This window comes from Camelus ferus, chromosome 26 (genome assembly GCF_009834535.1).
Source record: "Camelus ferus isolate YT-003-E chromosome 26, BCGSAC_Cfer_1.0, whole genome shotgun sequence".
Lineage (NCBI taxonomy): Eukaryota > Metazoa > Chordata > Mammalia > Artiodactyla > Camelidae > Camelus > Camelus ferus.
The window spans coordinates 14,813,782-14,830,816 of record NC_045721.1 but is presented as its reverse complement, the minus strand read 5'-3'; the positions used below and the strand labels follow the sequence as shown (position 1 = coordinate 14,830,816).

Below are 17,035 nucleotides of genomic sequence, written 5' to 3'. Positions count from 1 at the left end.
CGCCTGCTCAGCAGAGGGCGCGTCTCCTCTGCTTTCCTCCTTCCGACGAGCCCCTTCAGTTCTCCTGACGCGGCAAAAGAACGCCGCTCTGGTTAGGCCCTCTGCGGCTGCCGTAGCCCCAGGCTGTAAACAGGAAGTCGGACTCTATTTGGGACGGGGGAGGTGGGGTGGTCTTTGCGTGAAAAAAAGCCTAGGGATTCGGGAGAGTCAGGTCCGCTCCGCTGCTGCTTACTTCTGAAGGAGTCAGCCCTCAGTTTTTTGCGTCCCTCGCCCGGCCCTGCTCCGGTCGACGTATTTTGCCCTGAACCAGCTCCCAGCTCTTACTACAGGAGCGTCAGGGGAGCCATGGCCGAATACTCCTACGTGAAGTCCACCAAACTCGTGCTCAAGGGAACCAAGGCCAAGAGGTAAGACGGCGAGTTTGTGCGGCGGACTCTTCCCGTCTTTTTCGACAGCCCTCCGTCCTCCCTCCACGCGGCCAGCCCCGTGGAAGACGTGGGGCGCTCGGGTTCAGGTTCCCAGCCCGGCCTCTTGCCGGAATGGACAGAAGCTGCGACTCGGTTCCCGGGGTCCGTGCAAGGACAGGCCGCAGAACTGGGCTGACCAGCAGCCCAGGAGGCACAAGTCCTCCTCTTGGTGGATATGTGTTAGTCTGAATGCGTAGGTTACAACAATAACTTCCTTTATTAGGGATAATTATTTTCAACATTGTCTCCCTCCCCTTTAAAATTTTTAATCAATTTTTTAAAGCAGATGTGGATTTTGAAAAGGATATAAGCTCGAGCCTGGACTCCACCAATTACTAATTTTATGATTTGTGGCAGGTTCGTTAATACCTTTCAGCTTCCATTTACTAATTTATTGGGAGGGATTAGTGATACTTTAAAAGGCTTATGAGGATTAAATAAGATAACATCTACAGTAAATAAGTAGAGCCAAATGCAAGGAAGTGGTGTTTTATGATTATTAGATCTTTCAGGAAAAGGAATCTGCCCACTAATATCTCCACGTCTTTTTTAACTGATAAATTTGCTCGGGTTTGATTATTAATACAAGTGTTGAGCAGTTCATCCTGGTCTCAGTGATAGAGGTTTTGGTACTTTTAGGTGAGTTAGAAAGCCTCAAGGAGCAAGTTGAAGCCACTACCCTTGAGAACTCTGCCTAGGGGTCTGGCATCTTGAAGAATTTATCCTGAATACATCTGAAACTGTTACTGTCTGAATTTATAGGATGGAGGGGAGAGTTAGCTTCTGAAAGCTTATCATGAAAATGCAAACAAGTGTGTATTATAATCATTGTAACTGTCAACATAATTAACACATACGTAGCACTTTCTATGTGCCAAGAACTGTTCTAACCACTTTGCATATTAACTTTTTAAAAAATTATTATTGAGGTTTTTTATTATTATTGAGGTATAACACATATACTATAAAATTCATCCCTTTAAGGTGGAATTCAGTCGTTTTTACTATATTCACAAAGTTCACCACTGTTGAATTGCTGAACATTTTCATCATCTCAAAAGGAAACCCCGTAATCATTAGCAGTCACTTCCCATTTTGCCCTTCCTCTAGTCCCTGACAACCACTAATCCGCTGTTTGTTTCAGTTTGCCTATTCTAAATATTTCATATAAACAGAATATATAATATACGACGTTCTTAGGATAACATTCTCAGGGTTCATCGATGTTGTAGCATGTATTAGTCACTACTCATTCCTTTTATGGGTGAATAATATTCTGTTGTATAGATATAACATACGGTTTATCTGTTCATCAGTTGATAAGCATTTGGGTTGTTTGCACTTTTTGGCAGCAGAATAATTCTGCTATCACTATTCTTATACAAGCTTCTGTGAAGACATATGTTTTCATTTCTTTGGGTATATACCTAAGAGGAGAGTTGTAAGGTCATATAGTAACTCTGTTTAACTTTTTGAGGAACCCAAAACTATTTTCCAAAGCAGCTACACCATTTTACATTCTCAGCAGCAGCATATCAAGTTACACATTAACTCTTAATCTTCACAATAACCTTAAGAGTTGGATTTAATTATTATCCTCATTGTATAGGTGGGGAAACTAACTAAAAGGGGGTGAAGTAAATTTTCCAAAAATCACAGAGCTAAGAAATGACAGAATCAGGATTTTAAAAGGCAGTCTGGCTCCAGGGTCTGTTCTCTTAACTGTAACACAGTATGTACAGGATCAGAAGTGACTTCTCAATATTAGAAGTTAGAGTGTATACAACTTTAAATCAATTTGTATATCAATGTTCAGCTTCAAAGATTCTTCTAAGATTCCATCTTATGATATTTAACATGCAAATCAACATATCTAAACTCATCTATGAAAATTATCTCCTGTAGTAAGAAGAAAAAGAGCAAAGAGAAGAAGAGAAAAAGAGACGAAGATGAAGAAACTCAACTTGATATTGTTGGTGAGTCAGTTCCCTGTGCTTTATTCTGAGAACATTAGTTGAGATCCCTTTAAAAATATTTTCTTAGTTAGGGATAATCAGTGAAAAGAAAGTGGAAGGAATTTATGACTAACCCCTATTTGTCTTAAAGAGCTCAACTATTACTTACAGTTGTAGATTGCTTTTATGCTCTAGCACAATGGATGTCACTGATGTCTTTTTCATTATTAGAACAAAGCATAGGAGAGAGGACACACAGCTCTCTGATTTAATAGGTACCATCATTAGACTTTGTAATAATCCAGCGATTCTGATACATCATTTTAAAGGGCTGATATAGATAAATATTATATAACCAAATATAGGTTACAAATTTTTTTTTTCATATTGCAATCCAGTTGTTCCAACATTGCTGTAGAATACACTTTCCTTTCTAAAATTAAAGTGCTTTGGTATCTTTGTCAAAAATCAATTGACTTTATATGTATTGGTCTGTTTCTGGACTCTGTCCTATCGATTTGTCTATTGTTCTTTTGATATATTCATCTTGTTTACTGTCATTTCATAAAGTCTTGAAATCAAGTGGTGTGAGTCTTGCTTTGACTCTTCTAGATCCTTGCTTTTCCATACAAATTTCACAATCAATATATTACCTTCCACAGTAAATCATCTTGGATTGTCCGGGTGAACTGTATTGAATGTAGGTCATTTGGGGAGAATCAACCTCTTAATAACATTGACTCTCAATAATTTGCAGTTTTCATTATATACATCTTTTTAAAATTACAAATTATTTTATAATTTTACATTACTTGTAAAGAGAATTTTTAAATCTTATTTTCCAATTGTTTGCTGTTAAAACATAGATGTATAATTGATTTTTGTATATGGACTCTGTAGTCTGAGATACAAGTAAATTCATTAGTTTTACTATTTTTGTTTGTTTATATAGAAAACTAAGAAATCTGCAGTCATATTTACTGCAAATACAGTTATACTTCTTCCTTTCCAATCTTTGTTTCTTTATTTCTTTTTATTACCTTATTGCACTACCAGGACTTCTACCATGTTAATCAAAGTGTTAAGAGTGGACTTAATGGCCTTGTTCCCAGTCTTAAGCAGAAAGCTTTCAATAGTCCACCATATAGTATGATGTTAGTTGTAGGATTTTCATAGATACCCTTTATCAAAATGTAGAAGTTTCTTTTTAAACATTTTTTTTAGGAATTTTTAATCATAAAGGTGTCTAATTCTAACTTTTTTTTTCTGCATCTGTAGAGATGATTATATGGCTTTCTTCTTTTAGTACACCAATGAATTACATTTGATTCATTTTCAACTTTTAAACCAACCTCACATTCCTAAGATAAACCCTACCTGGTTGCAATGTGTTATTCTTTGTATATTGCTGGATTTGACTCCTAATAGTTTTAAGAATTTCTGCATCTGTGTTGATGAGGACATTGAACTTCTATATCCTTTTCTTGTAATGTCTTTATTTGGTTTTGGTATCAGGGTAATACTGGCCTCGTAAAATGAGCTGGGAAGTACTCTCTCCTCCCTTACTTTTGGAAATAGCTATTTAAGATTGGTATTTCTTCTTCAACATATTTCACCAGTGAAATAATCTGAGCCTAGAAGGTTTTTGTGTTGGTTTGTTGTTCTTTGTGGGAATATTTTTAATTACAAATTAAATTTCTTTAAGATACATTTTCATATTTTCTTTTGTGTCAGTTTTGGTAATTCATGTCTCTTTAGAAAATTTTCATTTCATCTAAGCTGTTGAATTTATTAGCATAATGTGCAGAATATCCTCTTATTCTCCTCATGATGTCTGTAGAATCTATATTGCAATCTTGTCATTCATGCCTCATATTGATAACTTGTGTTTTGGGTTTTTTTTCCTGCACCAATCAGTCTAGCTAAAGGTTTACCAATTTGTTAATCTTTTTAAGACCCATCTTTTGATATCATTTATGTTCTCTATTGGTTTTTCATTTTCTATTTCATTTCTTTCCTGTTTTTATCATTTCCTTCCTTTAACTTACTTTCAACTTACTTTGCTCTTATTTTATAGCTCCTTAAGGTGGACGTTTAGATATCCTTCACACCACTTTATCTATATTCCAGATTTTGATGTCTTATTTTCATTTTCATTCAGTTCAGAGTAGTTTGTTTCCCTTGCGATTTCTTCCTTGGTCCATTGGTTTTATCTTTTTTGGGGGGTTTTTTGACCCATGGGTTATTCAAAAGGGTGCTATTTAATTTCCTTTGCTTGGAGATACTGTGGATATCTTACTGTTACTAATTCCTGTGGTCAGAGAACATACGTTACTTTCTTGGTGAACTTCCATCTACACTTGAAAAGAACGTGTATTCTGCAGGCATTGATTTGCTGCTCTCTAAATGTCAGTTAAGTCATTTGGTGGACAGAGTAGACTTTCAAATCTTCTGTGTCTTTACTGACTTTACTAATTCTACCATTTATTAGAGGATTGTGTTAAAGTATATCTAACTATAATTCTGGATTTGTTTACATCTTATCATTTTCTGTTTAAAGTATATTGAAGCTCTGTTATGAGGTACATCCACATTTAGGACTTCAATGTCTTCCTTTCAGTTTAATGAAATGTCCATTTTTATTTCTGACAGTAGGCATTATCTTGAAGTCTAGTTAAATCATTTGAAGAGCCTTTTGCTCCTATCAGACTTGTTTTTTGTTTGTTTTTTATCTTTAATGATTAGAGCTATTTGGTTTTGCCCTTAGATGTAGATTGTAGCCCTTATTCTAGGCAGGGTTCCTCAAGGGGCCTCAACGAAATGCCCAGGGTACTCTGCGCTCTCTCCATGCCAGTGTCTCCCAGCATCTCATGATCTCTGGCATCTTCAGTCTGCTCTCAGCAGCCACAGCTCCACTGCTTGGCCTTGTGAAGTCTTTCCAGCACACATACTGCCCAGCCCACAGGCAAGGCCCTGCAGAGAGTCCCCACGTATACTTCTGGGGCCCCAGCCCCTGTGCAGTTCCCTCCTCTCTAGAACCTTACTCAGCAGATTCTGATCACATCAGGACGCCAGATCTCAGCTCAGTGAGACTGCCTTGCTCTTTTTGGGCTTCACTTCCCTGCACTGTGGTTGAGAAGCTGCCATTCGGCAGAAGGCTAACATGAATGTGATGTTCACCTCGTGTGTTTCCCTTTTGTCAACAGTCATAATCCTGTTAACTTGTGTTCCAGTACCAGAGAGTGGTTTTCTCACATACTCTGTCCAGTTTCCTAGTTGTTCACAGTGGGAGGGCAAGTCCAATACTGATCACTCTGTCTTGGCTAGAAAAGGAAGTCACTCTGTCCTCTTCTCCTTGTCCTCCCACCTTCTCATACATTCACAGTTTCCCAAGGTTCCTACACAAGTAACAATATACCTGTTTTGGGGGAGGGGGAAAATCTTTTTTAATTTTGTGAAGCTGTTCTGTTGATTCCATGCAAGGATCTGAAAGTAAGCTAAAATTTTTACTAATTTGTATTAGTTATGAAACAGAAGGAAGAAGAGAGAAAGAACTCTTTTAAAATATAATAATATATTATTATCAGACCCAACAAAAATTGGATACAGTTTAAGTTCATACTTAACAGTGAAAAGCTGAAAGCTTTTCCGCTAAGACGGGGAACAAGACAAGGATGCCTACACTTGCGACTTTTATTCAACATAGTGTTAGAAGTCCTAGGCAGAGCAATGAGGCAAGGAAAAGAAATAAAAGACATCCAAATGAGAAAAGAAGTAAAAATGTCACTATCTACAGGTGACATGATATTATATATAGAAAACCCTAAAGAGTCCACCAAAAAACTGTTAGAACTGATCTACGAGTTCAATAAAGTTGCAGAATACAAAATGAATATACAGAAATCTGTTGCATTGCTATCCATTAATACTGAACCATCAGAAAGTGAAATTAAGAAAATAGTCCCATTTACAACTGCATCAATAAGAATAAAATACCTAGGAATAAATTTAACCAAGGAGGTGAAAGACCTGTACACTGAAAACTGTAAGACATTAATGACAGGAATTGAAGAAGACACACAGAAAAGATACTCCATACTAATGAACTTGGAAGAATTAATATTGTTAAAATGTCTGTACTACCCAAAAGCAATCTACACATTCAGTGCAATGCCTATCAAAATTCCAATGGCATTTTTCACAGAAGTAGAACAAACAATTGTAAAATTTGTATGGAACCACAAAATATCCCAAATAAAGAATACACAGAAAGAAGAATAAGGCTGGAGGCATCACACTTCCTGATTTAAATTATATTATAAAGCAATAGTAATCAAAACAGTGGTGGTATTGGCATAAACACAGAGATACTTAGATCAATGGAACACAATAGAGAGCCCAGAAATAAACCCATGCATATATAGTCAATTAATTTACAATAGAGGAGCTAGGAATATACAGTAAAGAAGGGACATCCTCTTCAATAAATGATGTTGGGAAAACTGGACAGCCACACGCAAAAGAATGAAAGTGGACCGCTATCTTGTACCATACACAAAAATCAACTCAAAATGAATTAGACTTAAATGTAAGGTCTGAAACCAGAAAATTCCTAGAAGGAAAATATAGGCAATATGCTCCTTGACATCAGTCTTGGCAATTGTAATTATAATCTGGAAGGATACATAAGAAACAGGTTATAGTCATTGCCTCTGGAAAGCAGTCATGGATGGCTGGAGGCTGAAATGAGAGACTGTTCTCTGTAAATCATTCTGTGCCTTCCTGTGTTCTGCTGTTTTATATTTTAAAAGAACCTAATCTTGACTATGGTGGTAGTCACCTACATCTACACACACACATACAAACATACAAATGAGTGCATGTAAAACTGATGAAAGCTGAGTAAGTTTCATGAATTGTATCAATGTCAGTTTCCTGGTCTTGATACTGTACTACAGTCATGCAAGATGTTACCATTGGGAGAAAGTGAGTAAAGGGTATATGAGATCTCCCTGTATTATTTTTTACAAATGCAAACTAAACACATTTTAAGTAAGTTATAACAACAGCAACAACTAAGGACCTTCTATCAAATCCAAAATATAAATTTAAATTACTGATTTTATTTTTTAGGAATCTGGTGGACAGTAACAAACTTTGGTGAAATTTCAGGAACCATAGCTATTGAAATGGATAAAGGAACCTACATACATGCACTTGACAATGGACTTTTTACACTGGGAGCGCCACATAAAGAAGGTTTGTGTCTGGTAGAAGCAATGGAATGGAAAAGGCCACTTAAAGTATATATCTTATGATATTCATTCACTTACGCCACATTCTGACTAATCTCAGATATATTCCAAAGGAAAGAATCCATTTATTTGACTCTCCCACTTTTTTCCTTCCTCACCATTTACCAATGATTGCCAACTCCCTCTTTCCAGTGTAAGCATTTGAAAACATTCTGTCTAGTTCCAGAAGAGTTATCTATGGGAATCAAAAACAATATAAGTAATTGAAATAATAAGTGGAAAGAAAAAGGAAACCTGTTTGAGCAAAGGTTTGAATTCCTTTGTTCTTTAGACTTTTTGCCAAAACTAACCTGGAGCATAGTTAGTAATTTGAGGTTCTCTCATTACTTTTAGCCCAATAGAAGAAGCACTAATGAGATAAAAGTAATTGAAAGATTCAAAAGCAGAAGGTTTTGGTCTGAATGGCCATCCCTTGAATAAATTAAAGCATTTAGTTTTTTAAATATTAAGTGCTTATTTGTCTATGTGCTGACTGCATTTTAAAACACAGATAATGTGTTGGAAGTGACCAAATAAGTAAGAATCATGCTGACCTATCTTATTACGTATGTAAAACTAGCACTTCAGTTATATAGGAGATAAAGTAGCTCTTGATACTATGAATACTGTATTACAAATATATCATAATCTTATATTCAATTTTAAAAGAGAAAAAGCTACTTTTTTAAAGCTAAAGAATATCTTTATATGTATATGTATAAGAAACGTCAAATTTATTTTAAAATGATTTTTTCTCCTGTAGTTGATGAGGGTCCTAGTCCTCCAGAGCAGTTTACAGCTGTCAAATTGTCTGATTCCAGGTAAGCTTGAATTGAACTATAATTAACACATTATAATGCATTACTTAAAATATTATATATCCATTAAAAGTAGTGTATTTGAAGAATAATGAATTTGGAAAATGTTTCCTATATAATATAAGGTATCATATAACACTGTATTTAAAGGAAATAGAATATTAAATTGTATGTATGGAACTAGTGTCCAATGTGGTAGCCACTAGCCACACATGGCTTTTGAACACATGAACTATGGTTAATCTGAATTTTTATACACACACATTTTTTTATGTTGCATATTTAATTTTCTTTCAGTTTTTAACATTTATCTGTTTTATTAATCTGAAGAATTGCTCTGAAATCTGGCTATGGAAAATATCTTGGTATAAATTCAGATGGACTTGTTGTTGGGCGTTCAGATGCAATTGGACCAAGAGAACAATGGGAACCAGTCTTTCAAGATGTAAGTACTATTTTGTCTATAAAAGTTTGTCAATATAAAAGAAAGTCTCTAACAGTCAATGAGAGCATATATTCTAAAAAAAAAAAATGTAGAATGCAATAATATAAATCATTAAATTGGGAAAACTCCACATGAATTCATAACCTTAAAAAGATCTCAAAAAATAGTATAGCACAGCAAAAAGAAAAAAAATCAACAAAGTGAAAAAATAAGCTACAGACTGGGAAAAAGTATCTGCAAACCATATATCTGATACGGAGTTAATATCCAAAATGTAGGAAGAACTCATACAACTCAGTAGCCAGAAAAGCCAAATAATCCAGTTTAAAAATGGGCAAACAATGTGTGTGATTTAGATTCCACCTATAAGTGAGATCAGTTTTTCTCTGTCTGACTTAATTTCACTTAGCATAATGTCCTCAAGGTCCATCCACGTTGCCACAAATGGCAGGATGTCCTCATTTTTTAATGGCTGAATAATATTCCCGTGTGTGTGTGTGTATGTATGTATGTATATACAACTTCTTTATCTTTTCATCTGTTGATCCACACTAAGGTTGCTTCTATATTTTGGCTACTGTAAATAATACTGCCATGAACAGATATCTTTCTGAGTTAGTGTTTTTGTTTACTTTGGATATAATCCCAGAAATGGAATAGCTGAATCACGTGCTAGTTCTATTTTTAATTTTTAGGATCCTCCATACTACTTTTCATAGTGGCCGTACAAGTTTGCAATGCCACTGAGAGTGCACAAGGATTCCCTTTTCTCCACATCCCTGCCAGGATTTGTTATCTCTTGTCCTTTTGATGATGGCATGAGGTGGTATCTCACTATGGTTCTGATTTTAATTACCTTAATGGCTAGTGATGTTGAACACTTTTCATGTACTCATTGGCCATTTGTATGTCTTTTGGAAAAATGTCTGTTCAGGCCTTTTTGCCCAATCCAATGAGAAAAACATTTCATACTACAGCCTGGTACACACATATGTATAACAGAAGTAAGAGTTGTGCTTAACAATACTTACTTATCTATGTGTTGTACACTCTGATATTTTATATTCTTTCACTTCTTTTTCTGTGTCTTTCCCCTTCCCCCCAGTACTGGTCAGGACCCACTAGACTGATTTCATAAACCACTGCAACCAGGAGGGGTTACAGCCCCTTCTAGATGATTCTACAAATATAATGAGATACTTATAATAAAAATTATATCAACAGAAGAGGCCAACATATCATAAGGCCAGGATAATGAGTCAGATACTTCCACTCACACAGAACTTTAGGGATTTTCATTTCACTTATTTTTGGGAAAGACAGTAAGTTTAAAAATGTTATATTTAAATGAAAAAGAGACTTAAAAGTCCCTGATATAATAAGTAAAAACTTTATTACCAAAAGGGTCCCAGCCAAAAGATCAGCAGCATAGATTTAAATCACCTTGGACTATACAGCCACATACAGGTTCACCAGAAGTCATCCAGATGACAGAAAACCCAGCCCTTGCCACCTTGAATAAGAAATTAAATCAATTCTATGTTATTAGCACTTTTGTAACTGCATATGATAGAAGATTGTTAATACATTTTGTAACGATTATATTTATAAAAATAGTGTCTGATGTTTAAGTTATTCAGAGTTTTCCAAAAGAATCAACCATATACAAGTTATAATTAAATCTTACGTTTGTTAAGGAAATTTAATTAATCAAATTTATAATCTAGGTTTAGATACACAGGAAAATCAGTTTTCACAGTTTTATTTATTAGAGTCAATATTATAACACATTGAGCATTAAACAACTAAGTTTGACTGTTTCTTCCCACAAGTCCCTCAGATATTGATTCTTAAAGTCTGAGCAGTAATTTAAAAGGCATCAAAGGCTAGCTTTTATATTATGTATTTTTATATTTTCCAATTACAGAGAAATTTTACTTAAAACACTACTATTTGAGTAAAATATTATATATTACAATTGTTTTGTCTTTATAGCTTTTTTTTTTTAACTGAACTAAATCCGTTACATCCTCAATAGATCTTTGAGGCCAAATGAAATAATTCTATTCCATCTAGTTAGAATTTAGTCCTATAACTAGAATATACTAAAAATATTTAATGTGGTTATCTTTGAGTAGTAAGATTATATGTGATTTTAGTTTTCTTTCCTATATTTTTTTTCCCAGGTTGTCTTCAAATTCTTTTTCCTGACTACTTCTATAATCAGGGGGAAAAATAATTTAGTCTCAAGAATTTTTTGCAGGTATTCTTATAACTCATTTTTTTGTTATTATTTTGTTTTATTTAGGGGAAAATGGCTTTACTGGCCTCAAATAGCTGCTTTATTAGATGCAATGAAGCAGGTGATATAGAAGCAAAAAGTAAAACAGCAGGAGAAGAAGAAATGATAAAGGTAATCATGGCATTTTTCTATGGAATAATACATGTCAATATGATGTGACTACATCTCTTAAATGTTGCATCACTTATTATCACTTTAAAGGTTTAAATTCATAGCTTTTTATACTGTCTCCAAATAAACTTTAATTATAAATCCCATCACTGACTGTTTGCACCATGTGGTAGAGAAATACATCTAAGAGCTACCTTGTTATTCTCTCCATGTATTAGTATCTTTTTCTGAGTAGTTAGTTCCACATGCTTCTTAGGCCTATGTCTTCTTTTCTTTCTTGCCTGCCTTTTAAATTTTAATTTTTTAAATAGATGATGTGTTCACATGGTTCAAAATTGTTTAAATACAAGCATGTAAAGCATGTCTCCCATCTTTCTGTAGCCTTCTTGAGTTTCTATATAAAAAATGAGTGTTTGTAATTTTCTACTCTCCTGAAGTTAGCCTGCTGTACATACTCTTTTAGACCGTGATATTTTTTCCTTTACATTGTATCTTAGAGATTTTTTGTTATCATTATTTAGAAAGTTTTCTCTCTTTTTAATAGCTATATAAGACTCCATTTTAGGTGTGCTCCATAATTTAATCAGTTCCTTATAAATCGAAATTTAGATGATTTCAGTCTCTTATTCTTATAAGCAGTGCCGCAGGACTTAACTTTGAATACACATTATTTTGTAGGTGTGCAAGTATATGTGAGGATAAACTTCCAGAGGCAGGATTACAGGGTCAAGGGTACATGCATTTGTAATTTTGTTAGATACTGCCAAATTGTCCTCCCTAGGAGTTATACTAATTTAAACTCCCACTGGCATGTATGAGAAGGTTATGAGTTTAATACTTGAGCATCCATGTTGCTAGTCACTATATAAAATATATAAACATAGCAGAACTTTCAGAGCCTTAGTCCTCAAATTCTGGATCTCTTAATGAATAAGTAAGTCTTCCTTACATGAACAGAAACACAAAGCACCTAAAACGTGTGTGTGTGTGTGTTTTAATTTTTTTTAACATTTTTTATTGAGTTATAGTCATTTTACAATGTTGTGTCAAATTCCAGTGTAGAGCACAATTTTTCAGTTATACATGAACATACATATATTCATTGTCACATTTTTTTTTTGCTGTGAGCTACCACAAGATCTTGTATATATTTCCCTGTTGCTATACAGTATAATCTTGTTTATCTATTCTGCATATGTCTGTCAGTATCTACAATAAGCTAGAAATTTCTTTCTCCCAGACTAACTTCCCTAATCCTTTTCTTTATTTCATTTTAAGAGTTGTACAGGCATCTCCATATCAAGGTGAAAGTCTAACTAAATAAAACTGTAAAGTAGATAATCAGGTAGTTATATTAACTGGACTTTGATGAAGGCCTTTAAGGCTTAATTTTTTAGGCTTACTAAAATCACCTGATCTTTAATGAAAAACATAACAGCAAGATGAGTCTAAAGAATAACTACCCTTGTTGATGCATTGTTTTCCTTTTTCTTGGCATTCCATCCCAGCACTGAGCATTCTGAACTTCGCCTAATTTGTCTCTGTTGGCAAATCATGGATTACAGCTAGTCTGATCCAAATTCACTGTGTGTAAATACATCAGTGAGGGCCAGAGTGGAAGGCTCAAAGAAATGGGGTGGGGGGGCTTAATCTTTACAAATAAAGCATAAAAATTCACATTACATTTTCTCTACTATCAGCATAATTTAAAAACATCAAGTATCTGAATATGCTTTATGTTAAATTCCGTGTCATATATTTGATTTTATTTTTAAAATGTTCTCGATTTTCAAAATACTCATTTTTACTCTTCCAGTATTCTTTTTACCTTGAAAAATATTGCTGATCTTTCTAAACAAGAATGCTAATACCAGTAACTTTATTCATCATTTGTAGTTGATTAATGGAGAAAGAAATGCCATTCTAGACAGCTTAGGAATTAGAAATTTCTGTATATTTTCATAGTTTTCTCAAAAATCATTTTCACTGCCAAAGTCTCAAATAATTTAAATATGAAACCTAGATATTCTTCCGTTGTAATTTGAAAAGTGTCAGTCATAATATTGTTCAATTACACGAACAAAACTAAAGCAAGAGGCTGCAGGTACTCTGCTGAATGTGGCATATGCATTGTTGTCTTTAATCTTCATAACATTCCAGTGAGGTGGTTATTATTAACTTTACAGAACAGGAAACAGTCTTTTACCCTCCTTACATCCTCACTGTTTGGATCAGTCACTTCATGAAAAAGTCACATAGCTCGATAAGGCAGAGACAGAGGGTGTACCCAGGCCCAACTGACTATAGAAATTACATTCCACACCATACCACTTCTCAGGAAGCAGGTCATGAGAAAAGTGCCGATGGATTTCTGACTCATCTATTTTTAATTTTATTTATTTACTTTCATTTAATTTTATTGTATCATGTTTAAATTATTTTTTATCTGGATTACATTATAAAAGCATGATTATTGAAGACAAACAGTGCAGATATGTGCTGTACTTTGCACATCTATAGAAAAAAAACACTATGCTAATTTATCATTAATTACAACCATTTTTATATAAAGTACCTGTCAGATTTCCCTGGGTCTGTTTGGTTAGTCAGGTACCTGGGAGCTCTGATAATCCAGAAGTCTTTCTACCTTGCCTTTTACACTGCAGACTCTGCTAGTCTGTGTCAACATCCACTTTTATGGCATGGCTTTATCTACCAGAATACGTTCCCTCCTGCCAAAAGCAGTATTGTGTCATAGGCCTAGTCAGGAATTTCCCCAGGTCTTTTAGGACCCCTCTAACCACACATGTTACTCTCACACACATTATTGGTCATCACTTTCTAAGCAATCTAAGCAATCTTTCTTATGCTCTGAGCCACAGAGATCACTTTGGAGATGTGGGTCCTTTGGGTTGCAAACTGCCAGTTCCACAGCCCTGAATTCTACTCCTATCCCCTTCTTGCCACACTCAGTTGGTCCGAGTTGCTATGTCTGTGTCGGTTAATTTATGGCATATGATAGTAAATATCTGTCAAAACTTTTGAGGATATAAGGAGGATTTAAAAGGGGTGGGTTCTAATTAGGTAAAAACATTGTATTATGTTACAAGTTTTAATGTATTTAGTAATATCCTATGCAAAGTAAAACAGCTATTATCTTAAACGTTCAGTGTTATAAAATGAGCACTAAATAGCAGGATAATTTGATCCTATTGTATTTCTTTTGAGGCCAAATAACTAGTTAAATTTTGCCTAATTTACTTAGTGGGATCTGACCTGTAAAATGCTTTACAGATTTTTTTCTTTAGTGTTTCTGATATAAGGGCTCTTAGAGAAATATATAATAACAACTATTTATATAAATTGCAGTTATAAATAAAGAAACTTATCTAGAACCTGTCTTTTTCTGAATCTAATTGTTCAGTTAATTGTTTCCTTCTTTCACGTAAGGAATCACCTAGAATGCTATTGTGTAGTAAGTAAAGTGGAGAAGGGGGACAATAAATGTATAACCTGTTGGGGTCTCATCTCCAAAATCCAGATTAGATCCTGTGCTGAAAGAGAGACTAAGAAAAAAGATGATATTCCAGAAGAAGACAAAGGAAATGTTAAGCAGTGTGAAATCAATTATGTGTACGTATTTTTTTTCTTTTTGAAACTATAGATTTGGCAGTGAAGTGCTTCTCAATGCACCTAAAATAAAATACCTGAAGGACAAAAAGAGGCAGCATAATGTAGATTCTAGGACAGAGCACTAAGCAGAAGAAGCCTTCTCTTAAGGCTTCAGTTTTCCTAGTTATCCTGTTAGCTTTCAAAGCTCAAGTCACCTGGGTTGGTCTGTTCTCCCTACTCGATGGAGTGGCTCTAATTACCAGTACATGATGCTAACCAAATGCTGTCCCACAGCTGGGATACAAGAGACTCCAGCCAACATTCCTGAATGTTGAGTCTGCAGGGCTTCCCAAACAACTGCCCTATTGATGGTGGGGTATGAAGGTCATTTTTGTAGTTGGAAAGCTGTATGTTATTTAAGAAATACAGTTAGTTTTTTTTTAAATAAATGAAAAACCTTTAAAATACCTGTAAGCCCATCAGTGAGTATGGTATAGCCACAGTTTGAGATGCTTTTCAGGAAAGATATTTTCTTCCTAACAGAAAGAAATTCCAGAGCTTCCAAGACCACAAACTTAAAATAAGTAAAGAAGACAGTAAAATTCTTAAAAAGGCCCGGAAAGATGGATTTTTGCATGAAACACTTCTGGACAGGTAGGTATATTTTTATTCGTACTGTTTTCAGTAGCCAGTAGAAGTGGTGTATATAAACCCATGTTCTTTTCTTAATTATTGTAATTTTAAATTTTTCAATGTTGTAATATTACCTAAAAAGGACATTATAAGTCGAGGAAAAGATCACAAAGAAAGAGTATCTGAAAATAGCCAGAGTCCAAGTTTTTATTTTTGTTGTGAGAAATTCAGATTCGACTGAAATAAAATTGAAGCACTTAATTAAGCTGAATTCAGAAGTGTGCAGGATATTTGTCTTAGTACATTATTACTATTTACTTATTACTGTTCCTGTTTAGGTAAGTAATGTCCTAGATTTACAACAAAAATATGGTCAGAGAGGTTTAGCTATGAGCTTACAAGTATAAATCAAGTAAGTGCCAGATCAAAAGAGAATTTGGTAATCTCCTGCCACTCATTCAAGTCGTATGTTGCAAAATTAGCCTTAAGATGCGTCTTTACACTACTTAATAAAAGACAATGCTTTATCTTATATTTGCTATCAACCAGCTGATCAAGTGGGTTACCTAAAGTCAGAAATAACGCAGTAATTTTTTCCAGCTGAGAAAAATTAGCATGTGCCTATTTTTAAGAAATCAAGAATGAAATATAAAAAATAGTCAGGATGTAGACTCAAAAGAAGAATACAGTCTATGTCATATAACTTTTATCACTTATGAAAATACAGCATTGCCACCTTATTAAATAAACGTTTAGGGCATGCTTAAATTCAGAGGCAATTAAAATTGCTTATGATGGATTAAAAAAGCTCTTAGGCAACATGTATTAAAGATTAGGAAAAGATTTTTGTAAGAATAAAATCCATTTAGTATGAAACATAAAATTCAAAATAAAATTTTAATTAAAATATTTTACTATAAGCAGTGTGGTAATATAATAACCAAAATTGAAAGCACAATTTCTAAGCATGAGTTTATGTTTAGTAGCAGTTGACTATATGACATATTTCATGTAGATTAACTTTTATTATTTGTTTTGTTTAAACAGGAGAGCCAAATTGAAAGCTGATAGATACTGCAAATGACCACAACTTTTGTTTCTGTCTTCTTTTTTTCTGAATAAAAAAAAAATCAGTGGAAATGTTTTTACAGAATTATTGTACTATTATGGAATTACTGCTGAACCAGTAGCTAGATTTAATCAAGTTTAATTGAGTTCATCGGTAAACACGTATAATCAAAATTTGAGGTGTTTTTCAAGAAAGATTTTTTTTAACAGAAAGAAATTCCAGAGCTTCCAAGACAACAAACCTAACATACTTCACAGATGTACTTTTTAGTTAATTGCAGTATTTCACATGGAAATGAAACACCACTTAAAGTGCCACAGAATTTTTTT

General features: G+C 34.2%; 1 protein-coding gene across 1 annotated transcript; it reads left to right on the top strand.

The window, feature by feature from the left end:
* The first annotated feature begins 94 nt into the window (after positions 1-94).
* Positions 95-16,781, top strand: FRG1 (FSHD region gene 1). Its single transcript, XM_006192885.3, has 9 exons — positions 95-407; positions 2,373-2,443; positions 7,556-7,681; positions 8,480-8,537; positions 8,865-8,979; positions 11,288-11,392; positions 14,934-15,025; positions 15,548-15,658; positions 16,685-16,781. Exons 1-9 carry the CDS (start codon positions 346-348, stop codon positions 16,719-16,721), a joined length of 777 nt encoding a protein of 258 aa, XP_006192947.1. The 5' UTR covers positions 95-345; the 3' UTR covers positions 16,722-16,781.
* Positions 16,782-17,035: the final 254 nt, after the last annotated feature.